The 26708-nt window shown below is 46.1% G+C and overlaps 1 protein-coding gene across 3 annotated transcripts in view; it reads right to left on the reverse strand.

The window, feature by feature from the left end:
• Positions 1–19200: 19200 nt before the first annotated feature.
• WAC (WW domain containing adaptor with coiled-coil) overlaps positions 19201–26708 on the reverse strand; it is an 83265-nt gene continuing 75757 nt past the window's right edge. For 2 of the 3 annotated variants that reach the window (XM_004702273.4, XM_004702271.3), the window contains 3 exons: positions 25173–25359; positions 23662–23789; positions 19201–22410 (listed from right to left, as the gene is read on the reverse strand). In XM_004702273.4, the coding sequence (XP_004702330.1) occupies positions 22341–22410; positions 23662–23789; positions 25173–25359 (385 nt within the window). In that variant the 3' untranslated portion in view covers positions 19201–22340. The remainder of the gene's footprint in view (positions 22411–23661; positions 23790–25172; positions 25360–26708) is intronic. The other variant, XM_045289801.1, reaches the window with a different exon arrangement.

Genomic DNA, 26708 nt, shown 5'->3' on the forward strand with positions numbered 1-26708 from the left:
ACATACGTGAAACACCAGAATGCAGTGTGGATGCAGCTCAGGCAACATACGTGAAACACCAGAATGCAGTGTGGATGCAGCTCAGGCAACATAGGCCTCCCCGGTCAGGTTTGAAGCAGGGAGACTGAACCACTGAACCCAAGCCCCCTGGCCTCAAGTGCATTCTGACTCAGAGCAGCCCCCAGAGGGCAGGCTAGAACTGTCCCCGGGGACTCTGAGACTGTAAGGCTTTCCGGGAGTAGGAAGCCCTAGCTTTCTCTTGAGGAGTCGCTGGTGGTTTCGAACTGCCGATGTTGCAGTTAGCAGACCCGCAGGTGACCCCTATGCTACCAGGGCTCCTCGAGGAGACTCAGAGGATAGAGCATTCCGCCTCCAGCTCCACGTTAGCTGCTGGGGGGGGTGTCCCCGAGCTAGTTAATGGAGCAGTTTGTGAGCTAAGCTGTGTGCAGCCACACCCGGAAACCCTTGCCTGTCATCTGGAGTCCAACTCATGGGGGCACCATAGGACAGAGTAGAACCGTCCCCTAAGGCCCCCTGGTTGTCATCCTCACTTTCCCTCTGGGAGCTGCCGGTAGGTTCAAACTGCCGACCTTGCAGCTTCAACCGGTGCCACGGCTCCTGGGAGCCTCAACAGCTACGCTTAAAATGGAATCAGGGCACTCGGTCACTCACGGCCACCTTGGCTTTGACCAACAGGGACACCAGGAGGAGGTTGCTGCCCCAGCCCTGGTTAAACCCCCTCCCCTGAGACAAGGGTGGGGGTCCATTCCCAGTGGAAAGCTGTGGAGAAACAGCTCCAGCAGGCCGGGGTGATCGTGCTCTTAGCAAGCGAATAGAAAGGCGTTAGGAGAGTTTCTGCATTCCTATTGTAAAGCCCAGAATGACCACGGAAAAGGAACTTCAACACAATAGGGGCAGGATCCCAATTCAGACAATGCCATTTGTGGAAGGGCAGGGACTTGTTCCAGGGGCTTTTCAGAAGCAGACGCCAGGCCTTGCTTCCAAGGTACCTGTAGATGGGTTTAGGCCCCACCTGCTCACTCTAGTTTGTGGCCCAGCCCTGACGGGATGTGAGGACTCACTCAGAAATGAGCTCAGCTTATACACCACGAGGCCCGCCTTCTCTCAGTTCCTCTGGGCCTGAGGGAAGGGGTCAGGGAGTGAGGCCCAGGTCCTTCTCAGGGAGTCCAGCCTGCCTAGGTCATTGTCAGTGACGGGCTTTTCCCAAGCTTGCTCTGATTTCCTTGCTCAGTTCCACATGTCTTCACCTGGGGGGCGGTGCTTGGTGACCCTCCACTCTCAGGAGGTCATGCTGTCTTAGCTGCCAGTTCCCTGACTGTGACTCACAGCAGCCCCACCCCCACCCCCACCCCGACCTCGACCCCGGTATGCATGGCAGCACCGCTCTGTGGCCTTCTTAATAAAATCCCCGTGACTTTATTATTAAGAAATCATTATATTGGGGGCTTTTACATAGATTATAACAGCCCATACATCCATTGTATTAAGCGGATATGTATAAAGATTGCCATCAACCATTTCAAAACATGATCTTTCTTCTTGAGCCCCTGATATCAGTTCCTCTTTTGTCCCTCCCTCCCCCGCCCTGCCACCTTGCGGAACCCTTAGTGTGTTATGTGTTGTTATTTATCCATATCTTACACCGCCTGTTCCATCCCTCCACCTGCAGTCCTGGTATCCATGCCCCTTGAGGGGGATCATTTCACCATCATTGCTGTCCGTTCCCCCTCCCCCCATGCCCCCCCACCCCACCCTTCCTGAAGTCCTTACTCCCCTTAGAGGTTTGTCTATGCTGAATTCCGTGCATTGAAAGCTCTCCTCTATGCCAGGGCGGTGACTTTTTGGAAGAACAGCACCAGGCCTTTCTTCCGAGGTGCCTTTGCATGAGTTTGCACCACCAATCTACGGCAGGACCAGGAGCAGCCTTCAGGAAGTGCTCTGTGCGTAGGAAGGATCCCTCACAGCCCCTGGGGGAGCCTCACCTGCAGCCTATTGAGGACCAGGCTCTAAGTGTCTGAATTTCATCTTTCAAAAGAAAAACCAAGAGAGCACCCATGCCTTCCCTAGGGGCCCTACCCTGCGAGCTAGAGGTGAGCCTTACCACACCCATCTTCGCACCCAACCTTGCTCCTCCTGAAGATCCCTGGTGGTGCTGTGGGTTAGGCGTTGGGCTGGTAACTCAGCACCAGGTCAGCAGTTCCCCCAACGAGAAAGTGGAGGCCATCTGCTCTTGTAAAGTGTTACGGTCTCTACAAACCTACATAGGATTTCTATGCATCTGTGGATACGGAGCCCTGGTGGCATAGCGGTTATGTGTTGGGCTGCTAACTTGAAAAGTCAATAGTTTGAAACCACTAGCCACTCTGCAGGAGAGGAAGGAGGTTTTCTAAGACCATTAAGAGGGACAATCTCAGAAACCCACAGGGGCAGCTCTACCCTGTCCAACAGGCTCGGGATGAGCTGGTGCAACAAGTTTGCTTTTGCATCGGTGGGTTTTACACCCGGATTGGGCCTCCTCCTCTTTGGAGGCAGGAAGAAGCACAGTAAGTCCTGAGTGTCACCTTGGGAGAGCTCCTGCCCAGGGTTTCAGATATGACTTCCCTTTCCCCTGGCTCTGGCCCCAAACCTGGCTTCTGAGGTCCCTCTTGGCTCTGGGATTCCGAGCCTCCTTCGAACTCCTTGCTCTGACAGCACAGGAGAACCGGCAGGAGAGTAGAGTGGGACCCCTGCTGTCCTTTCTGCAGATGCTCCAAAGACCTGGGTCAGGGCCCCGGATGTCAAGGTGCTTTGAGTCACCGAAGACCTTGTTGGAACACAGATTGCTGGGCCCGGCCCCAGGCCCAGCCCTTCTGAGGTGGGGCTGAGTTCCCAGGTGATGCTTGTGCTGCGCACCCAGGGAGGGCACTCTGAGAACCAGGGATCTGGAACCGTGCAGCAGGGACTGGGTACCATCCACACTCAGGGACCAGGGACCATCCATGCCCAGGGACTGAGTACCATCCATGCCCAGGGACCAGGTACCATCCATACCCAGGGACTGCGTACCATCCATGCCCAGGGACTGGGTACCATCCACACTCAGGGACTGAGTACCATCTACATCCCAAGTGAATGTCCCATGGCACAAACCCACAGAGAGGCCTTTCTGGTAGATAGCATTACCTCTGCCTGCTGACCGACAAACCTATTCTAGGTTTGTTCAGTCTCACTGAGATTACGATAGGTAACTAAAAGTTATGCGATGCTTTTTGTTTTTCACAAAGCATAGCCTTATCTCCTTTGTCCGGAAGCTTAGTTTCAAAAGCCTGCTGCCTGAGTGCAGAGTGGAGACTCAAAGCCCATCGGTAGGCAACTGGACAGCCCCTTACTGAAGGGTTGTGGGGAGGAGATAAGCCAGTCAGGGTGCAGGGTAGCAACAATGAAACATATAACTTTCCTCTAGTGCTTAAATGCTTCCTCCCCGCTACTATCATGATCCCATTTTTACCTTACAAATCTGGCTAGACCAAAGGATGTGCATTGGTACAGACAGCAACTAGAAACACAGGGGATCCAGGACAGATGACCCCTCCAGGACCAGTGGTGAGACTGGCGATGCCTGGAGGGTAGAGGGAATGTGGGGTGGAAAGGGGGAACCAATTACAAGAATCTACGTATAGCCTCCTCCCTGGGGGGATGGAGAGCAGAGAAGAGGGCAGGGGGAGACATCAGACAGTGTAACATATGACAAAATAATAATTTATGAATTATGAAGGGTTCACGAGGGAGGGAGAAGGAAAAGGGAGGGGGGAAAATGAGGAGCCGATATGAAGGGCTCAAGTAGAAGGCAAATGTTTTGAGAATGATGATGGCAACAAATGTACATATGTGCTTGATACAATGGATGGATGTATGGATTGTGATGAGAATTGTACGAGCCCCCAGTAAAATGATTAAAAAAAACCAAGCCTGCTGCCTTTGAATCCGCTCTAGCTCCTGCTGGCAAAAGGCTAATCCATGGGGCTGCTGGGCCTGGCACCACTTCTTCCATCTGCGGTGACTCTCGGTGGGCTCCAATGGTCCCCCTGCCAAGGAGCAGTTGAGCACTTCCCTGTTTGCACCACCCAGTGACCTGGCTCTTATTTACTCTTTAAATTCAGACCTTGCAGACTTGCCAGTCTGTCCCTGGCTTGCTGACACACTTACACTATGCAGATAGGTGCCACCAGGTTACCAGTCCCCACCCCTCCTTGAGGACAGCCCATCCCACCCTGAACGGGGAGCCCTGAGAGATGGGAAGGGGTGAGATCCTCCATAAGGCACCTCCTGCCCACCATTTGACAAAGGACCAGGGGGCTCCAAGAAGTTCATGGGAAAAGAAACCATCTTTTCAAGCCCCCTCTTCTTGTGTGGGCATTAGCTGTCCTCTCCAGAACTGACCTTTCCACACCCAAAAGAATGAAGCCTCACCTAGGAGCCAGGTTAGCACAGGTACGTTTTCTCTGAAAGTAACAAAAGTCCCCATTTGAGTGTTGGCACCAGGTACCTTCTCTGTTTCCCCTCCTGCTGGGGGTGCTTCACTCACTGTACTATGTGCTCACGATGGAATGTCAACTGGAACCAACTGGAACTCATTTTAAGCATGCCTTTTCCCCATTTGGTTGAGTATTCCAATTTACTCTGCACTTCCGGAAGCCCTTGGGTTAAAACAACATGGTCTCATGCCAGGCTAGGTTTAGCAGAAAAGAAAGTCTTAGCGTCTTTACTTCTGGTAGCACAAGCCGATTGAATCGAATTTACCCCAGGTGTACTGACAGCAACCGCCGTCCGCCTGCAGACTAAACGGGGTCTAGCTGCTTCTTTATCTCTACACCCTCAACTAAGAAGCATCTTCGACTTCCAGGGATGCAGAAATGGCCACCAGGTCAGGAATTAGCAAGACTGGGAGTTAGGATGGCATTCGGGGAGCTGCCTATGGAAGTTCCTGAATAGTGGCGGCAGGAGAGGCTGAGGAGGAAAGGCATGCCCTCTTCAAGGGCAAATTCAAATTCTAAACTCCGGCCAGAAGTGCGGGGTCAACGAATGTGACCATGGCCTTCCCGTTTCTACGGATTAGATTTGATCATGTTCGCCGCTTATGAAACAGTGAACTGTTAGCAAACATGCACTAACTACGCTTCCCCTCGGAAGCCGAAAGGTTGGTTTGCTGAATGCTTCCGTTGACTTTGCTTCATGGATACGTTTCGTTTCGTTTTTTTTCCCAGGTCTGTCCGCTGGCCTTTATGAATCTCTCAGCCCTGGTCCTGGAGGGGTTCCGGGGGCTGCCCCTCCTAGCCTGAACTCTGTTTTGGGGGCTCTTTAGGGGCTTTGTGGATTGTCTGTGCTCTGACTGCTGCTCTGTTATGCTTCCTTGGTTTGTCCTGCTGCGGGGGATTCAGGCCACATTGTCTCCCCGCTGTGTGTCCCCATTACTGTCCCCTGTCTCCGTATGCTCCCGTTAGGGGACAACATGTCTTGAGTTGTTGGCGGCCCTGCAGTCCTCTCTGTGCCTGAGCAGCTCCGTGCAGGGACATCACCCTCCGGCTTGGTGTGCCAGTCGGGGGTCTAGGCCAACGGTCCCTTTCTATTTTTCCTTCTTGGTTTGCTTCCATGTGAGCCTGGCCAGTTGCTCCGTGAATACGTATTTGTGGAGAACATTAGACAAAATGGAAGCAATTTTTTTTTTAAAGATTTGAGTCCCAAACATAGTCTAGTCAATGCCGACTCACAGTGACCCTACAGGACAAGGTAGAACTGCCCCTGTGGGTTTCTGAGACTGGAACTCTTGAGGGAAGAAGGAGGCCCCTTCTTTCTCCCACGGAGTAGCTGGTGGTTTTGAACGACTGACCATGCAAATTTCAGCCCAACGTTTAACCACTACACCACCAGGGCTCCTTCAAGGTCACCCAGTCTAGTCTAGAGAAATAATGCATTGACAAGTGTTGGGTTTTCTAATTCTTACATTCACAGTTACGATTTTAAGTATATCTGATTCTTGGGTAAGCAACTGTGATGATATTTTCCCACACTACTTTTTTCTGGTGCAGAGTTCAAGTTCATTCATATACTTTGGAACCTACTAACTTTTCATGTTCACGTTCTTGTGATTTCACGTGCTGTATTCTTCAAGCAGTAAACTCCTGATGTGTTTTCTTCGATAAATAAGAAGGTTACGCATTACAGTGAAAGCCTGCGCAGGCGGCGGCAGCAGCAGTGGCAGCGGGCGGAAAAAGAAAAAAAAAGAAGGTATGGTGGCCTTGAGGGATGTACAGCCTGGAAAGGGTACAGGCACTCAGCTTGACCTTACACAATTTGGTGGCTGAGAGAGACAAGAGACAGGCTGTCTGTGAAGTGAAGGGGTGGAGTCCAGTCTGTCAATCAGGTAATAGCCAATGAGGCCTCTGTGTGGGCCTGGCCTTCTCCTGAAGATTCTGGGGACTCCTGTCTTCCTCCCTGGAGGCGGGACACACACTCTTCCTGCGAGACATTCACATTGACAAGCCACATGGAGCTACACTGCTAATAGAGCAGAGCCCTGGAGCTGGAAGGGCCATGTGGAGACCCACGCCAGTGCTGAGACGCTTGCACCGCCACTCGAGCCATGAGACTTTCCACCCACTGGCCTGTGATCTTCCTGCATCCGGTGTCTTTGCTTGTGCTGCGTAAGTCTGAAGAGGAATTTATAGACTGGAATCAAACATAGAGGCTAATATCAGACTTATGAACTGAGCTGGGATGGTTTCTTAACATACAATTACTCTTTATATAAAGCTCTTCCTTATACACATATGAGTGTCTCTGGATTTGTTTCTCTAGAAACAAATTAGTCCAGGTGGACTAACACACTGGAAAAGGGAACCACGTGGAGGAGCCGGGGTAGCATCCATGCACCCCTCAGACAGGAAGAGAGCATTCGCTGTGTGCCACGCACAGGGCTTGATGCTGGCGATACATCAATGAATGCAAACGTCTCCTGAGGTTTAAGTACCAAAGGTCGTCTAGTCTAGAGAAATAAAGAACTGATGAAGATGGAGCAAGAGACAAGGCACAAGAGTGCGATAGCCAGGTTCACACAATAATAGCTGCTACACCTCTATGAGCCAGAAAGGGGCCCGGTGCTATGATAGGCTCAGCTGCTAACCCAACAGCCGGTCGTTTGAACCCACCCAGTGGCTTTTGGGTGATCTGCTTCCAAAAAGCCAGGGCCTCCCCTCCTTGGGACTTTAAAGACACCGAGCAGAAATCCTCCGCAAATCAAATTGACGACGCTTAATGGTGTTGCAAGTTTGCGTTTTGCCCTGAGTTCCCTTGCAGCCCAAGGCTCTGACTCTGCCCCAGAAAGAGGCTTCTCAGCATGTAGGGCAGGGCTCTGCCGTGAGTGGGCGTAGCTTCAGTCCTTCGGCAAGTTCTCCCTTGTAGAGGTAGAACTGAAAGACGTCGAAGGCTTGGATAGGGTATATAGTAGGGGGGAGCCGTGCTGGGTATCCAAATTCTAAACAAACAAAAAAAATTGTATGGACAGTCAATTTTTGATACTTAGCACAGTATTTTTGATACGTGACACAGTAGAACTGCCCCATCTTTATGGAATGGAATTGTGCCTGCCCCCCAGGTCAGATGCTGGGAGGCCCGGGGAGAGGCAGGCTGTGGGTGCAGCCTCCCTCACTCTACCCATGGGCCATGGTCCACCCACCCCCAGTCCCACAAACGTTTCCGAGAGGAAAAATGAATCATCCTAATGAGAGCCAGCCTCGGGGTGTCAAGGCGTGTGCTAAAGGCTTTCCAGGCACGACCTCAGGGGTCCCTCCCAGCTGTCCAGCTACTGCTAGAACAGGTGGGAGTCTTGCAGAGGGGAAGTGGCTTGGTGGCAAGTTCACTGTGAAAGGACAGAGCCAGTTTGGACTATGTTCCCCACACTTGGCAGAGGCTCCAGCCCGTAGCCCAACACTGCCCCCTGGTGTCAGCAGGTGGGTTGCTCAGGCTGGCAAGACTCCATGCTGGGACCCAGTGGTTTCCTTTGAGCCCCCTTCAGAAACAAGGCATTATTTCTTTACTGACAGCACAAAAGCAAACCTCTCAGAGAGATTTTAAGCGCTGGCTTCTATGGCACACACCCACAGCATTCCTGCTTGGGCCTCCTTGTTGGTCAGCCTGTAATTTTCCTCAACCCCAATTCCCTAGATCTCACCTGTGCCTTGGGGAAGAGCCTCGTGGCTACGGAGCCCTGGGGGTGCAGTGCAGGGGTTGCAAGTTGGACTGCTAGCCACAAGGGCAGCAGTTTGAAACCACCAGCTGCTCCCTGACTTTCTACTCCAGTAAAGAGTTGCAGTCTCAGAAATGCACAGTAGCAGTTCTACCCCGTCCCATAGGGCCGCTGAGTGGCAGAATGTGCAGAGAACAGAGCGCTCATGGGGGATCTGTTACGTGAGTCGCTGTGGAGTCAATCCCATGCACACTGGCCTCTCAATTGTTCCCATGCCGAGCCCAGTGTTGGAGCCATTGTGTCGGTCCATCTTGTTGAAGGCCTGCGCCTTCTTCGCTGTCCTCTCCTGTACCAAGCACCATGTCCTTCTCCAGGGACTGGTCTCTCCCGACAACATGCCCCAAGGAGGCAAGATGAAGTCTTGCCATCCCGGCCTGTAAGGAACACTAAGACTGCACTTCTTCCAAGACAGACTTGTGTGTCCTTTTGACAGCCCAAGCAAGGTACTTTCAATAGTCTTCGACAGCACCACCACTCAAACGCCTTGAATCTTCCTCAGTCTTCTTATTCAATGTCTAACTTTCACATACCATGGCTTGGTCAAACACACCCGAGTCCTCAAAGTCATCTCTTTACTTTTCAGCACTTTAAAGGGGTCTTTTGCAGCAAATTTACCCAACGCAATGCGTCTTTTGATCTCTTGACTGCTGCTTCCATGAGAATTGATAGGGGGCCCAAGGAAGGCAAGATCCTTGACAACTTCAACTTTTTCTCCGTTCATCATGATGTTACTCCTTGGTCCAGTTGGGAGGATTTTGTGCTCTTCTCTACGCTCAGTTGTAACCTATCCTGAAGGCTGCAATCCTTGATCTTCATCAGCAAGTACTTTAAGTAAACAAGGTTGTACCACCTGCATATCACAGGTTGTTAATAAGCCTCCCTCCAGTCTAGATGCTACCTTCTTCTCCTTCTCCTCCTCCTCCTCCTCCTCCTTCATCTTCTTCATATAACCCACTCTCTAGGTGATTTTCTCAGCATACAGATGTATCCGTTAGGTGAGGGGAGGTAACACAGAAGCACACCTTTCCAGAGGTTCCGCCATGCATCGTGCCCTTGTTCTGTTCCCACGGCGGGAGCTAGGGAAGAGTTCAAAACTTCTGGAGTCCTGCTTTGCAGAGCAGAGGGGTTTCGCCTGCATCTGAGGTGGGTCCTGTTTGGCAAAGGCTCTGGCGGAGCTGGCCTGGGTATCGTCCTTTCAGGAGACCTGGTCACCTATGGAGTAGGGGAGATTATGGCCTGAAGGTCTTCCATGCTTTTAAAAGAGCACATGTATCTTACTGTGGTCGCTCTAGCAGTGCCTGCAATGGCATGCTGGTAAATGCAGGAGAACCCCGGACCTCGACGCTAAGCGGTTCCAGAGGAGCATTGAGATGTGATGCCGTTGAGTTCCGGATCAATTTTTCCCATTAGAAATAACTGAAAATGGATTGATCCGTTTTCAACCACCAAGGTGCTACCCTAAGCTTGCCTTTTTATACAAAACATAACGCAGAAATTTCAAAGTAAATATTTTCAAAGTTAAATAATATAATTTACATAAGAAACACAACATTTAAAAAGTTTTAACAACTACAGTATGGCCCATACCTTGAGACTGATGAGGATCTGGATCTGTGGACACGGATGTGGAGAGGAGGTACGGAGAGAGTTGATGCTTTTCAGGAGTTTTTTCCCTTGTTTGCCTTTTTTCACCAGGACCTGGCTGGCTTTCTCTTTAAAAAAAAAAAAAAAAAGTCTGTTAAGTGTGGTCCGCTGTTGGCGTTTCCTTAACCGTTTTCTAAAAGGGTTTACTGAATTATCAGCAACAATATTGATAACATGCCTAACCAATTCCTTATGATGATTCTTTTTTTAAAAAACCTCGTTCTTGGGACCCATGGGTTTTTTTTTAATCTAAAAACAGTACGAAAAACCACAAAAACTAAGAAAATTAGAGCAAAACGCTTGGAACACAGCCGCAAAAGGTTTAAACAAAACTAACAACGTCCACAAACGGCAAGTGACCGAAACACGAACTGCTTTTGTTTCCCAACATCACATGTGTGGGTCGGATTCCGATGTTTTTGTTCGTGCAAAGTTTTCTTGACATTTCGCGTGGAAATCCGATTGTGTGGCGTCCTGCTGCGGCCGAGGACCGGGTTCCACTGTCCATAACCTCGGGTACGGAGGAGTGAAGTCCCCCCTTGAGAGTTGGCTCATTGCCCTGGGGTCAATATTCCCCCCAGGCCGTTTCCAGCACCCAGCACGAGGTCTGGAAACAGAATGGGGAATAAACGTGTCCCCAGTGCGCCTCCTGGAGGCACGAAGCAGCAAGTGCAAGCCACAGAGGCTCTATCTCATCGAAGGAGGAGGGAGACACTGCCCAGTCCTGCGCCATCCTCACAATCGTCAGGTGCCTGAGTGTCAATCCCTCTTGCTGAGACCCTGCCTCTTTCGGGCTGCCCCTTCACTTTGCACTATCTCTGACAATGTGGCCTGCTGCTTTCCAGAGGTGTTCAGTGACTAAACCCTCAGAAGTGGAATCTGCTCCTTCTTCCTTGTTTGTGCTTAGTCTGGAAGCTCCGCTGAAACTTGCTCACTCTGGGTGACCCTGGGTGCTGCCACTTAAAATACCAGAGTTAGCTTCCAGCAACCCACAAGCCCCCACCGTTCATCAGACTGACAGAGAAGTCAGTGCATGACAGTAGCATTGATAGTTCCCATTTTCTAAAAACATATTTTCCTAACAAGCTGCACATTCACTTCTCTAAATTATCATTAGCAGCATTTTTTCAAAATCCTTCCCAAATATTTTGTATTGTGACTAGAATTAAATTGAACATATCACTTTGATGACCTTGATGCTGGCCGATAAACACATGTGGGATTAATTGAAGATCAGAGCGCTAAATGGCTCCGTGAGCCTCACCTTTCTAGTTCTTGGGTCTCTCGCTCTCTGAGGGTCAGACCAGGATGCAGCTGCCTTAGCCCATTCCCAGCTTCAGCTGGCAAGGCTCACTTCCTGCAAGACATCCCTGAGGAGAAGCCACATGGACCTACCCCAATGCGCCCTGGGCGCTGGAGCAGCCACGTGGAGACCCCTGCCAGTGCTGAGATGCTTACACGTTCACTGATTCTGCTTTCCTCCTGCAGTCGGCATCATAGTGTGTGTCTTGTGAGATGGAGGAGGACTTTGTGGATTGCTGTCGGACATATGGGTCAGTGTTGGACTTATGGTAAGGTGACCAGATTTAAAGCGGGACACCATTGACTGGGGGTCGAAGGGGTGTTCTTGATTAAAAATTTGGTCTATATGGACCAAATAGACCATTGCCTAGCTTGTCGTGTATTCTTTCCAAAAATCGGGACTTTTTAAAACGCCAAAAATCGGGACTGTCCCCCCAAAAGCGGGACGTCTGGTCACCTTAAGGGCTTGGACAGCACTGGGTTGGGATGCTTTCTGAATGTACACTTACCCTTTATATAAAACTCTCTCTTGTACATATGCATTTCTGTGGATTTGTTTCCCTGGTTTACCCAAACTGACACAATGCTTTTAAACATATTGAAGCATATGATGACCAAGACTGTGGGTCCTTTCTCGGTGTGATTTTTGCCCAGTTCAAAGTTTCTGTAGGCGTCACTTAGGGACACTCGTCACATTTGAGCTTTTCAGCCATTCTTAGCCCTTTCTCGTGAAGTCTCCCTCCACTGCACCTGGTTACATCTGATCTTTTGAGTGGCTGTGGCCAATTTGATGTTGTATAAGCGGTTCTTTAAAGCGTGACATACTGAAGACAGATTCCCTCCCCCACATCCTATCGATGCATTCTTCTTACTTATTGTGAACGTAGTGGTTGACATGACCGATCATGCCTTACATTCAATAGTTTATAACACATTCTGTTTCAGCTCATCCGCAGGGTAAGCCCCTCACGTGTCAGCCTCACCCGGTCCACGCGCACGCACACACACATACACACACTTTAAATGAGTAATTGATTGATTGATTACTTAACCACAAGGGTGGGTTCCGTTCCAGACCGAAGATTGACTAAGGGCCGTAGTCAGGTCCCACCTCTTTCTGACTAGTAGACAGCTTTAAAAAAAAATTTTTTTTTGAGTTTTGTTCCACATTTTTCTTCCACTCTATCCAGGACCTACTAATGTGATCCTGTTCAGACCAGTTGATAGTGAAAGCCAGGTACCACCTAGTTCTTCTGGTCTTGGGTGGGAGACAGGTCTTTGTGTGGTCTGTGTTGGACTAATCGTTTAGATATGCCTTTCCATTTTCGTCTGTCTTTTCTCCTGACACGGAGGTACCAATGGTTAAGGCAGATCTTTTTAGATACTTAAGCTATTGATTTATTTTAGTGACTTCGGGGATTATTTTTAAGGGTTAATGGTGATCTCAGGACAGTCATTTCAGGGGTTAATCCATCTCCATGTCCCCAGAAATATTGGAGTCTTTGAGAATTTAAAATTCTGCTCTGTTGCTCCACTTTTGATCAGGATTCTTCCATGGGAATCTGTGATTGAAATGCTTATTAATGGTGGCTCGGCACCATCCAGTCCTTTTGCTCTTGGGCCAGAGGAGGAAGTTATTCATGGAAGGTATTAGCCACACATGCTTTTTTTAGGTACAAAATACTTATTTATGAATTCGTGACCAAATTAAATATGAAACCTTTATAAAAAGAGGTGGGTTTTTCCTCCGCCATCCTCCCTCTGGAACAGCTCTGAATGACATGAGTATATTTTTGCTCTTAAAATCAATTACCCGTCTCCCCTTTTTGTTTTCAGACTTTCCCTCCATAGGTGTGTTCCATGCATTTGCTTCCCCTGAATTTCAAAGTGTAGGTTTCTGGGGGGATTAGAATTTACCTCCTCCCCCTCCTTCCGCTGCCTGTCCTTCCCTTCTGGGGAGAGAAAGGAGACACCAGCGTGGGCCTGGCTTCCTCACTTGGGGCTGCTAGGCTCCGTGTGGTAGCAATTGGCTCTGGCAGAGCAGCTGAGGAAGGGGCAGTGGATCCCTGAGGGGTTAGCTGGCCCTGATTGTTGGCGGAGTTCTGTGGCCACTCTCGTTGTTTCCTCCAGATACTTGGCCAATCTTAACTTTCCCCCAATGGCCTCCTTTCCATGCTAATCAGTGGGCCCTGATTGTTCAGCTTATAAGCAACCTGGGAGACCTAGTTCCTTTCTCTGTAGGATTCTCACCCACGGTTCCAAGAGCCCCCTCTTCTGACTCCTTCCTCCAAGTGAAGGCACAGAGTCCAGAGCTACTCTCTTACCCATAGACACCCTTCCTGCCTGCCCCTACATTTTTTTTTTGCCTGCCCCTACTTCTAAATTCATTCTTTCCTTTGGAGGCAGCTAGCAATGTGAATGTAAGTGAAGGTAGGCCAATCTGCCAGCAGAGGGCATCCCAGGACCTGCTGACCACACCAGTTACCCTGGAGGGGGCGGGACTCCTAGCTGAAGCCGGTGCTTCTCAGCCACATGAGATCTGCTTGACCCTCCACCTCCTATTCATCCGGAAGATTTAGCCGCATCTCTGTTGGTCTTGGCACTACAAAACCACTGCAGTCAAGGGTTGCCTGTGTTTCAGGGTTTGCTCTATCCCAGGGCACTTAAAAGCATCTTTGTTGGAGGGTGAGCCTCATGCTTGCTGGGACTTTGCCTCTTGTCATTAGGAGGTAGGCTTAGAAGTGTACAAAGTGGGGAATGAAAGTCTGTCTGTTCAAGATCCAAAAATGAGGAGGTCCCTTGCGACCCATCATTTGCTCCCATGGATTGTGTTGTATGTACAAGCGATTGCTTACATTTGTCCTCTTCTCCGGAGGGGCCCTGCTTGATTCTCCCCACTTTGCCCCAAACTAGCACTCGATGGTTAGGCCTTCTATGTCCTATGATCCATCCCCACTGGGACTCAACTCTCTAGCTCAGTGTCCACTACCCCAACTTTGACTCCTACCCGCCCACACCCATCACTCACACAGCAGACACCCTATAGCCACATATTCTATAACCTCCTCCTGCACAGGCAGCCCCTCAGTTACAAACCAAAGCCATTCCTAAGGGTTATCTTTACATTGAATTTGCCTGTAAGTCAGAACAAGCCCATACAGTTATTTCGTCTTTAGACTAAAATAAGGTGACCAGATGTCCCGCTTTTGGCAGGACAGTCCCAATTTTTAACAATTTTTTCCACCTCCCGTGGTGTTTTTAAAAAGTCCCGATTTTTTGAAAGAATGCACGACAAGCTAGGGTAGACGGTTTTCGGCTGCCATGTGGCTATTTCACCAGGATATGAGTTTTATCAATGGTGTCCCACTTTACCAATGTTAAAATCTGGTCACCTTATACTAAAAGTGTCTTGAAGCCTTTTCATTAGTTTAAAAACTGCATGTGTGCATGGAAGCACACCAGCCTGTGTGACCATGAGGTGTCGAAGGGATTAGCTATCAGGCATCAAAGAACAAAAAAATCATATCATTGTGAATGAGGGTGAGTGCAGAGTGGACACCCAAAACCCATCTGTAGGCAACTGCACATCCTCTTACAGAAGGGTTGCTGGGGAGACGAGCCAGTCAGGGCACAGGGTAGCAACGATGAAACATACAACTTTCCTCTAGTTCTTAAATGCTTCCTCCCCCCACTCCCCCACTATCATGATCCAAATTCTGCCTTACAAATCTGGCTAGACCAGAGGATGTACATTAGTACAGATAGGAACTGGAAACCCAGGGAATCCAAGACAGATAATCCCTTCAGGACCAGTGGTGAGAGGCGATGCCGGGAGGGTGGAGGGAAGATGGGGTAGAAAGGGGGAACCGATGACAAGGATCTACATATAACTTCCTCCTTGGGGGGATGGACAGCAGAGAAGTGGGTGAAGGGAGACGTGGGACAGTGTAAAATATGACAAGATAATCATTTATAAATTATCAAAGGTTCATGAGGAAGGGGAAGTGGGGAGAAAGGGAGAAAATGAGGAGCTGATATCAAGGGCTCAAGCAGAAAGCAAGTATTTTGAGACTGATGATGGCAACAAATGTACAATTGTGCTTGACACAATGGATGGATTGTGGTAAGAGTTGTACGAGCCCCAATAAAATGATTTAAAAAAACCAACTGCATGTGTGGTGAAAGAACGTGATTGTGATGACGGATTCACTGAGAGCCGGGCTTGCGTCAGAAGCCCGGTGGCATCGTGGGTTAGGTGTTGGGCTTCGAACCACCAGGTCAGCAGTTGGTACCCCCCAGGCAGTGCTGCTGTGCCCTGTAGGCTTGCTGGATCAGAAGTGACATCGCCAACGGGGAGTCTTTGGTTCAATCATTTCAAAGTAAGGGCCAACGCACCTAACATTAAAGGGCAAGCGGCCTTGAGCCCCGCGGGGACTTACTGTACATCCTTTCCGGTGCCCTTTCTGCTCATGGTGCTCTGCTGATTAGTTTTCTAATTGTTCCGATTCATTATTTCCTCTCTTCCTTTTAGGATTCCAAGGGATTTCCCAGGTTGTCTTCTCTTGCTTCTAGGTAAATTCTGCAACATGTAAGCCCAGAAAACTAGAGAAGGAAAGGCTGGGGGTCTCCCGTCTGCTTCACGTGGTGCAGTGGCTGCTAGTTCAAAATCACCAGTCACTCAGAAACCTCCCTGCTGTCAAGTCAATCCCAGCGCGTGGCAATTCTATAGGACCAGGTGGAACTGTTCCTGTGGGTTTCCAAGGCTGGAAATCTTTATGGGAGCACTAAGCCTCCAATTTCTCCTTGGGGGCGGCTGGTGGTTTCAAACTGCCGGCCTTGCAATTAGCAGCCTAACACACAACCACCAGGACTTGTGAGCCTTGGTTTAGTATACCCTATGCCACGGATCAGCCACATGGCATCACTATCTGCCAGTTAATGGGTGGCATCAAACTGCTCCTGCTGGGATCTTGATTAGCGGCAGTCTTCCTTGGACCCTTTGCTCCCCACCCCACCCCTCATAGTCCCAGAGGTTTCTTCAGATAGACCTGCTTTGATTTCACCCTCCTTTCGCTATACCTGACAGAATGGCTGATGGGTCCAGGGGTGATGTGGGAAACTGCGCCAACAATCTTTTCTTTTCTTTTCTATCACTTGCCAAAGACTGTAAAACACGGTTGTGGTCCTTTGTTTTAAAGTCTGTGGAATACTTGATCTGCAATCTTCCCCAAAATCCCATGAAAACCTTTGGGATTCCTGTGCTTGTGAAACCCTAGCAACGTAGCCTGACACTCTGAGTCAGCATTTACGAAATCAAGGGCCTTCCTCGTGTTTGCTGACCTCAACCAGGGCAGTATCTTTACTTCATGATCTTCAAGTTGTAACTCAAAAGATAACAAGACACAGAGGCAACATTAAAGGAACGGACTAAATATAGAAATTTCAGATAGTGACTGCTCAATCATGATTTTTAAAGTTTAAATATTAAGCAGCAAAAGGGAACATTCTTTTTTTTGAACCATTTTATTGGGGGCTCTTACAGCTCTTCTCATAATCCAGTGTCAAGCACACCTGTACATGTTGCCATCATTTTTAAAACATTATTTCTCCATGAGCCCTTGGTATCAGCTCATTTCCCCCTCTCCCATGAACCCCTGGTAACTTCTAAATTTTTTTTTCATGTCTTACACCGACCACTGTCTCCCTTCACCCACTTTTCTGTTTGTCCCCCTGGGAGGGAGTTAGTCAATCATTGTGATTGGACCCCTACTCCCCCGGTGTCACTGCTCTCATTATTGGTTCTGAGGGGTTGATCTGTCCTGGATTTCATGTGTTACGAGCTCTTATCTGTACCAGTGCACATCCTCTGGTCTAGCCAGGTTTGTAAGGTAGATCTGGGGCCATGATAGTGGGGAAGAGGAAGCATTAAGAACTAGAGGAAAATTGTGTTTCGTTGGTGCTATACTGCACCCTGAATGGTTTGTCTCTCCCCTGTGACCCTTCTGTGAGGGTAAGTCCAACTGTCTACAGATGGGCTTTGGGTCTCCACTCTGCACTTCCCCTCATTCACATGGGTGATTTCTTGATGCCTGATACCTTAGCCCACTGACACCTCATGATCACACAGGCTGGTATGCTTCCTCCATATGGGTTTTGTTGCTTCTCAGCTAGATTAACTTTAAGACCCCAGATGCTATAATCTTTTGACAGCCCGGCACCATCAGCTTTCTTCACATTTGCTTACGCACCCACTTTGTCTTCAGTGATCCTGTCGGGAAGGTGAGCATCATAGAATGCCAGATTATTAGAACATAGTGTTCTTGTGTTGAGTACTTGAGTATAGAGGCCCAGTGTCTGCTGCCTTAATACTCAACACAAACATATGTCCATGGATCTATTTCCCTATCATTATAAATACATTTACTTATGTACATGCTTGCATTTAGACTTCTAAAGCAGCGGTTCTCAACCTGGGGGTCACGATCCCTTTGGGGGGCGGGTTGTGTGTCGAACGAGGGGTCACCTGATTCAGAACAGTGGCAAAATTAGTGATTAAGTAGCAACAAAAGTAATTTCATGGTTTGGGGGGGGGGGGGAAAGAGGTCACTACATGAGAAAGGTCGAGAACCACTGCTCTAAAAAGAGTTAAGAAATCTTATCCTACACATAACACAAGCCTGTTCCCAAGTCAATTGCCTCATAGTGATCCTACAGGGTTCCCAAGCCTGTACACATCCCTGCATCCTTCTGCAAAGAGCAGCTGGTGGGCCCCCATGTTTTAGTACAGGCTGACCCAATGAGGCAACAGCTACACGTTTAGAGATAACCTGTTCGTGGGATATAATGCTGGCGCCAACGATCCTTAGCTTCCTACCTCAGGCCCAATGTAGACAATTCTCTTATCCCAGCCACTTTCCAACAGGAAGGTCATATCCGGTACACCTGTTCTAATAGTAACAGTGTAGAATGTGACTCCAGTGCCCTATCACCACCTACACCCGTCTCCCAAAGGCAGAATAGTGTGGCTGGGTGTCACCACCAGAAGTTGAGGGATGGGCCAATTAAAGCAGCCTTACACTCTGTGAAACCCAGAGGACTGCCATCACCCAGGCATCCACTTCAGCACAAGGTCAAGTTCCCATGGGCCCACACGCCCAAACTCACTAGAGAGGCAGTGCCTCCCTTCTCATCCGCTTATTACACACGCAGAAGCAAGCTCATTTTGCTGAGCCCACAGTTCAAAAGCTAACAACCCAGTCTCACAACTTTTGATGCCCTTAACAAATTAAAAATAGTATCACTAAGAAAAATTTAAGTTTATATATATTCTTCAATCTGGCCAGTCCCATGCCTTTCAATTAATTTCAAATGTTGCCTGCTGAGTCCGTCCACCCCAGGCACGTCGCAAAATAAAGCAGTGAGGGCAGAAGGGGGGAACGGGCGGCTAGTGCGGCTGCTCAGGTGACTCCTCAAGGGGCTGCACACAACAGGGCTCCCTGCAAGTGACCGGAACTCGAGGGGCCCTGGTGACAATGTGGTTAAAGCAACTGGCTGCTAATCAAGAGCTCTGCTGTTTGAACCCACCAGCTGCTCTGAGGGAAAGGCTGTGGCAGCCTCGAATACCGTCCTGACCAGGAGCAGCAGCAGCATAAGCCAGTTCTGGAGTCCCAGGCCAGGTGTGACAGTGAACGAACTGCAAAGCCCTGGGCGTGCGTAAGATCACCCAGGCAGTGGGGTGTCTGCACTCCTCCAAGAAGTCAGGAGGGTCCCGCGAACTAGAACAGGCCCAACGTATACCAGCTGGAGGTTAATGTTTTAAAAAGGGCAACTAAAAAATAGGTAGACTACTGAAACACTTAGCTATTCAAAGTTAAGCAATGTTTCCTTACTCAAATGTGAATTGTGTCCTCTAAGACTGCTTCAAAAGATTGTTCTGAAATAACTGCACAGAATTGTCAAAAGATATTTATTTTTAGTGTCATTTTTACACTTCAGAACATATACAAGAATAAAGCCATTATTTACAGGTATTTTTAAAAAAATCCAGAGTCAAACCCTACAGCTACATACAGGAACCTTATTGTCCCACCACCACAATGCTTCTGCTGGGATGGAGTGGGTTACTTTGCCGCGCCCCCGCCCCTCCAGCTCTGAAATATTTCCTTACATTTAGGGTTGTTTTCAACAGAACAAGAAACCGTGTTTGAAGTGGGGCAATGAGTTATTTTTTGCAAACATAAAATTTGTGTCAAATGTGTCAAAGTGAAATATGTCAAATTTAGAATTAAGAAAATAAACTCTCATTCAGCTACTAAAAGAAGCATAATGTGTTGGAAAAACAAAACACAGCAGCATTACTTAAAATCAGGGACGTCACAGTCCTGCCTTAATCAAACTAAACCAAGCCACCAAACAGCAGCAAAGGACACTTGCTCCACAGGACTTCCAGCAGCCGTCCTCCACGAGACAATATGGTACAACATTACCATGTTCTCAGTGTTTGGATACGGGCTATTAACGTCCTTTCAGTCACAAAACAAAAACCACCGGAAGTCTTAAGAGACTACTCAGGGATTTTCTTTCAAGTTGCCCACCAAAATGAGTTATATACTCAAGGAAGTAGATATCGAGTATTCTAAGATATTATGTCTACTTTAATAGTAAATCATCCCTCATTGGTATCAAAAAGGTTAGTAACTATTATCTGTATTAAAGTGCAATATTTAAAACAATTACAAAATAACTGATCGAACATTGTAAAAATATTTCCATAAAAGATTTTTAACTTTGTCTCTCTAAAAATTCACCATTAAATCTCAAATTAGGTTATCTCCTCCTATACACACGAGCGATACAAAGACTTTGTGGGATAATTCCTTTATCTTTCAATTTTTCCATAAATGTTTTGAAGCCCCCTTATATCACTTGCTGATGTAAGCATTTTTAAATGTATGGATAAGAGTGAACTTGAGAGATCAATAAATTCCATTAACAAATCAAATTCAACAAGTTTACCTTAAACCACATGTCCAAGTTGCCATCTGCTCAGGAAACATTTGCTTACTACACATCATCAATGGTTTTTCCCAAAAGGAAGGATCCAGGCTTGTCCTATGATGGGTTCTAGCTGAACCCAGCTCGCTCTCTTCAGGGCTTTGTGGACACGCACTAAATCCAGCCAATGTTAGTCATCTCACGAGGAGGAATATTCCGTAAGAATATTTCTTACACTTAAAAAGTGTTCTCATGTGTGCGGTGTGGTGGTGGGAGGAAATCTGTCCAGTATAAAACTACTTCTTCCTAATGACACTGGAACATTTTTTGTATGAGTTTTTTAGAACATATTGTCCATACAAGGTTTATTTACTGAAAAATCTGAGCGTTACCTCTATATGAAAAATATGCTTACGAGATGCTTAGAACACAAGACCAACTTTCAAATTTAAGTTAGTAACCCATAACTCAATTACATCCACATCTAAGACAACAAAACAAGCCCTGGGTGCTGGCAGTGCTGAAAGCACATGAATGCATTTGCCCCAGCAACAGAAAGACACTCAAAATTAGGCAAGATCTTGTCAGTGATTTTTTTTACGGCATACAGAAACCCTTGTGACTTAACACAATACTGGCAGTGTCATACTAAGGCCATGTGACTAATACTTTAACAAAGGAAAAGAAAAGCCAAGGTGATTTTATAGTAGCAATAGTTTCTTTTTTTATTTTAATATACTTTAGGAAACAATATACAAAGCCGAGCTTTCCCACCATTTCCAGCTAACAGCAGGAAGCTCCAATTACACAAATTTAGCGTTTTGTGATGGCTAAGAACAGCAGTCAGCACCAGACTTGAACAGTTAGCTACAACACAAACATCCTTCCAAATGAAATGTCATAATAGCAAGACAGGTAAACCAGGGTTTAACAAATGACAACCACTTGAGTAGAGTGACTCAATCATTCTTGTTGAATTTTGTATTTCATTAAATATTTTATACACAATTTTCTGTTAAAATGCCTTAAACAAAACTTCCCTTAAAGAATTATTTGAATCAAGTATAAATATTCAACAAGAATAGTTCTGATAAAGAATCCCCAGGTAGTTCAAATTCTAATATGCATTGACCGAAGGAAATCAAAATTAACAATTTTTGTTTTTGTTTTAACATGTTTATTACAACAGATACAATTCACATCTGACTAGCTTTGTTTCCTCTGTCCCCTCCCACAACCATGTTCATTGGGCTATTTCCTTTGTATTTGAGCAATCCGTGTACTTTCAGCACACGGGCCCAGCAGTACTTTTAAGTCCATTCTTACAGGGTGCAAATGGATTTCAATAATTTATACAAACAAGTGGGCTATGCTCAATCACTGCAGTTTGAAGCTGCTGTACACAGGCATGAAAGGGTATAGAAAAGTGCCAGAGCAACAGTGCCTTCAGAAAGGAGAAAAAGAGGAGCCTTTAAAAATGGATAAAATCAGATCGAGGATTTCGGAGGGAAATGGAACACGCGGGACATGAAAAACATTTCTCTGCAAAACAAATGGAGAAGCACTGCTCTTGATCAGGTGCAAGTGTGGAAACAGTTGTCTCATGATCTTTTGTACACTGCCCATATGGTTCAAAATCACCCCCTTAGACACAGATCGCCTGGCGCTTGCACTGAATTTCTGAAAATGCAAGATATCTGAATGATAAATTAATCCCCAGATTTTCATTCTTTTTTTCTTTTTTTTTTAAAAAGCTAATTTTGCAGACAGGTTGACATGTAAAAGGCTAGGTATTAGCCACCTCAGCATTGATTAGTTGTGGATGTCTAAGCTCTGTTACACATGGCTTCCCATGGCTTCACTCTACAAAACGTATTTACAACGTGAAGAATACATCTACAAGAAATCTACAGTTCAAGGGTTTTACAAATCCATCTTGTATCTTTCCCCTGAATGACTCTCACAGACCCATCCCCTTGTCATTTCTTTTGCCCAGCCTAACGGTCCAAAGTCTACATTAAATGCAGCTCCCACATGTTAAGATGGGGCAACAGATAGACAGTTCCTGTACTCAAACCATGTGCCATTATTCACATCTTCACACCATGAAGGAATTCTGGTTTTTCAGCTTTTCGAGTTCCTTAATTTGTTGTCTCAAAAATAGTATCCTGAAAAATAAAATAGGGCATTTTAAGATTCAAAAAACGATTACTAAATAACTTAAAATTGTGAGGCAAAAATATTGACTGTTGACTACAATAAAGTACTAGAGTGAGAAATTTTACAATGTCTTAGTTTTCTAACATTTTCTCAATGGTTTACTTGAACATCAAAACTGAATTAAAATCGACTTGTTCTGTGTACTCTACCATATTAAAAAACAGCACAATAAAAGCCAGTAGATAGTACACATGAGGATTCACTCATTCTTTAATAATACATTATTTCTGGGCCACAATATAGTAAGACTACAATTAAGTGTAAGAGGCTACTAATTTAAAAGTGCAATTCTCAAGACATAAACAACAAAAATAAATTCTGACTCAGCCACCATATTTGGACTCTGAGTCTTTCCTGGCACCGAGAGTCTCATCTTTCTCTCCCATAGAACAGATGGTGGGTTTGAACGACTGATCTTGCAGTCAACTAACAGCGCTACCAGGGCTTCCTAACCCCACCCCCACCCCCCGCCCCAGTTCCGTGTTGATAGTTTCATTAAAAAGTGAATCCAAAGCCCAACTGGCATGTTGTAAATTTAAAACAAGAAATAAAACACCTATCCCACAGCTAACTAGATTCCTATATATTTCATGAACTATTTCTATTCTGACCTGTTCTGTCCACACTTATGGTCCATAGGACTGCGAAAGATCTGGCCCATAGGCTATCTAAAACCCACAAAATCATCAATCCTGGTCAACATCACATGCTTCACCAAAGAGAAGCCATTCCAGCCACTCATTACATGAGGGATGAGCCCTGGTGGTGTCGTGGTTATGTGTTGGAACCCCGCCAGCCAGCTCCAAGGGACAAAGACCGGTTTCCTGCATCCCCTCAAGACTTAGTCACAGAAACAGCAATGGATGCGGTAGTGGCTATTTTACTTGTGAGGAATACGGTATTAATATGAAAGTTTGGATATAAAAAAAACTTAAGATGACAAATATTGTATCACGTTCAACTTTCTGAATAGCTAAAAATCTCACAATGTCCAAGGCATTGTAAAATAAAATTGAAATTTCAACTGAAATAAGCACCTTCAACAAGAGAGTGGTGGCTCTCAAATCAAGAGCCATCAACATTTTACTTTTTTAAAAAAATGTAGCTACTTATAAGAAAAACATCTGATGATATAAAGTAGATTCTTCAAATTTAGTATGCATAATTCTAAAAACAGTTTCATTCAGGGAAAAACTTACCTTTGCTCTCGCAAAGTTGCTTGAATTTCACATACTCGAACTAAAGATCTTAAGTTTTTTAATTCAGTACATATTTCTGACATGTGGACACTTCCCATGTTATGGGCTTCTTCACGCAATCTTGATGCCTATAAATAAATATAATTTACATACAAATTAAAATACTGAATCTCCATAAGAATTTTGTACCAAAAGTACATAATTAATCTAATCCTTTTCCTTTATATCCAAAGCCATGCTAGCAAATCCTGGGGAGGGGGAGTTGTGCTCTTTCCCCTTAGGAAGGAAGTCTCTAATGTTGGGTAATGAAAATTCCCAAAGGTTCCTGAGAAAATAATACCCTAACTCTCAGGACAGTATATAGCACTAGAATCGCGTGAATTTGGGTTAATATTCTAAGAATGCTAGATCAGCAAACCTCGAGATCAAGTGTATGTATGATAAATGGGCCCTGCCCTATTCTGTATTGAGACGTATGAACTTTTAGAACATCGACCACAGCTGTAGTGGAATGGTCTGTCTATCCCTTGTAGCAAAGCAAAAATGATCCCTCTTTGTTAGCCTAGTGGGACAGTCATGAGAATAAAAGTTCACACAAGCCCGGCAAACACTTGTGTGAGGTAGACTGAAAAAAAGCACACTAAGCCTTGAGCCACATCACGGCAGGCATTAACTTCACCTGGGAATAATTTATTTGGCCTTAAGACAAAATTGGAAAAATCATTATCTGAAATGCTTTATCAGTTTTAAATAGATTAAAAAAAAAAAAAAAAGAACTTCGCACAGGACAAAATCACGAGCACTTGATTAACGCTAAGTATGTTCATGTGACCCACAAACGGTCTTTCACACATCTGCATGCAGTCCCAGAGTTGGGAACATTGGAACTGCTTCTCTCATGGCAGACACACAGAAATTTTTTACAGTCTGGGTGGTTCATCACGGTCACCAGATTAAAAAAAAGTATGGGTTGAAGCCTAAGAAGAGGTGTAGTGAGTGAGCCCTTCTCCAAGAGTCTGGTGCTTAGATGGGACTGTGGGCGGGGCTGTGGAGAGATACACAATCAAAGTGGTACCGTCGGTATGGATCTGTGAGTGGTGAAGCTGCCACTTCCTTGGCTATGACTGACAGGGAAGAACCACAGTTTAAAGTCCTGCTATTTGAAACAAGTGGCCCAAACCCTAAATTACAACAAATTCTTTAGCACAATCACTTTTACGTGCCGCATGTACGGCTTTTTAAATCCCTGAAGAAAGTCTAATCTAAGAACCATGTGTGTATACACAACTGACCTACAATGTCTTAAAGACACAGGCACAGATGTTGGTCGAGACCCAGTGACTGGCCGTTTAGATGTACAAATAAGAATTAGCAGGAGTGTAATGATAAGTTAGTTACAAATACATCTATAAGATAAAGAGATCAGATTTTCCTCAAAGCAAAATTAACTTCAAATTTGCTAGTCCATCCCAAAGGTCTTCATTAGGCCACATTTCATCCATGTAGCATACCTGCTTCTCGGCATGATCTGCAGGCCATCCTTGAACATGCTTTATGAGATTTTCATTGAAGTGTGCTGCTAGCGTGGGTGTTAATGAACACGTAGGCCGGGCAGATGAATTCGGTGGTACAACTGTTGCGTTTGATGCATTACTACTAGATGTATGATTTGGGCCAGGCGATGGACTTCTCTGGCTACTAAAGAGAAAACAAAATGGAATGTGTGGTATGTTTCAAATAGTTTCAAGTATCCTAAGGTGTCTGTGAATACTTACTTAGGAATCCAAACTCTAAAGAAAAATGTGCTAAACTTCTAAAATGGAAATTTAAAACTCAGTACATTTATATTATGTCTTTCTTAATACACTTTTCAGAGGAAAGAGAGTCAATCCTTTAAACACTAACATTAGAATCAAATTTCATTCTCAAATTTGACAGCAAGACTTGGTGACATTATGATACCACAAACAGTAGTGAGAGTGTAAGTAAAAAACAGCCCCCATGGGAACAACTACAGTTATTGGGCACCTGAAGATTGCTTTTTAAATACTTCAAGATTGTAGGAGAACGCAAGATAATGGGACCCGCCCCCCCCCCAAAAAAAAACTGTTTGAATCCCTTGGTCGGTAATACAAGCATTTTATGGGCAGCACTGATTGAGCATAGTGGCAAAATAAGACCAAAGACAGAGAAGTGCTCTAAGAAGGAGCGCCTCTTTTAAAGCTGTCGGGGCACGAGCCGGGCTGCAGGAGGAGGGTGGTGCTGACAATGAAAACTGACATCACCCAAGTGACTTCCTACTGCTCCACCAGACTTGGCTTTGAGTGAATTTCAGTCATCTCCAAAAACTAAATCTCCCAAAGGATGAAGAGCATTCATCACTGAGGATATTTAAAATAACACTGCAGCCTCTAAAGATAATTTAAAAGAAGAATTTCCCAAAAATGTTCTGAGCAACGGCAACAGTGCTGGGGTAAGTAGACAGCTTCCCAAGGTGATTACTTTGAAGGGAACAATTCTCATTTGGATGTATGAGTTCTGAAATGGTTGTTCAAAAACAATAAAAACAACATTTGAATTATTTTGCCACTTCAGCATGAGATTAAATATAGGTACAATCAAATGAAAACCAACCATTCACCAGTGTCTTTTAAAGTTGTACAGTTGACCACTGAACATGGGGGGGAGGGGGGGCGCGGTGGCGGTGTGCAATTCCTCAGCCTCGTGTGGCTAAAAACCACATAACTTTAGATTCCTCAAAAACTACTAATAGCCTACTGTTGACTGGAGGCCTTATGGAAGAGGTGAATAGTCAAATATGCTATATGCTGAGCCCACATTTAAAGATCCCATTTTAAATACAATAAAGGATTCTGCCAAGAGAGTGTGTGTGTGTGTGTGTGTGTGTGTGTGAGATAGAGAGAGAGAGAGAGAGAGAGAGAGAGAACGCTGCAGTGCCAACTTCTAGCAATGCTCCTTAATGCTGGGTTTATTTATCTCCAAGCAATTGAACTTTTCTTATAATGTCATGACTTTGGTCTACTTTG

This window comes from Echinops telfairi, unplaced genomic scaffold, assembly GCF_000313985.2.
Source record: "Echinops telfairi isolate 266 unplaced genomic scaffold, ASM31398v2 ScPeMD7_31;HRSCAF=116, whole genome shotgun sequence".
NCBI lineage: Eukaryota > Metazoa > Chordata > Mammalia > Afrosoricida > Tenrecidae > Echinops > Echinops telfairi.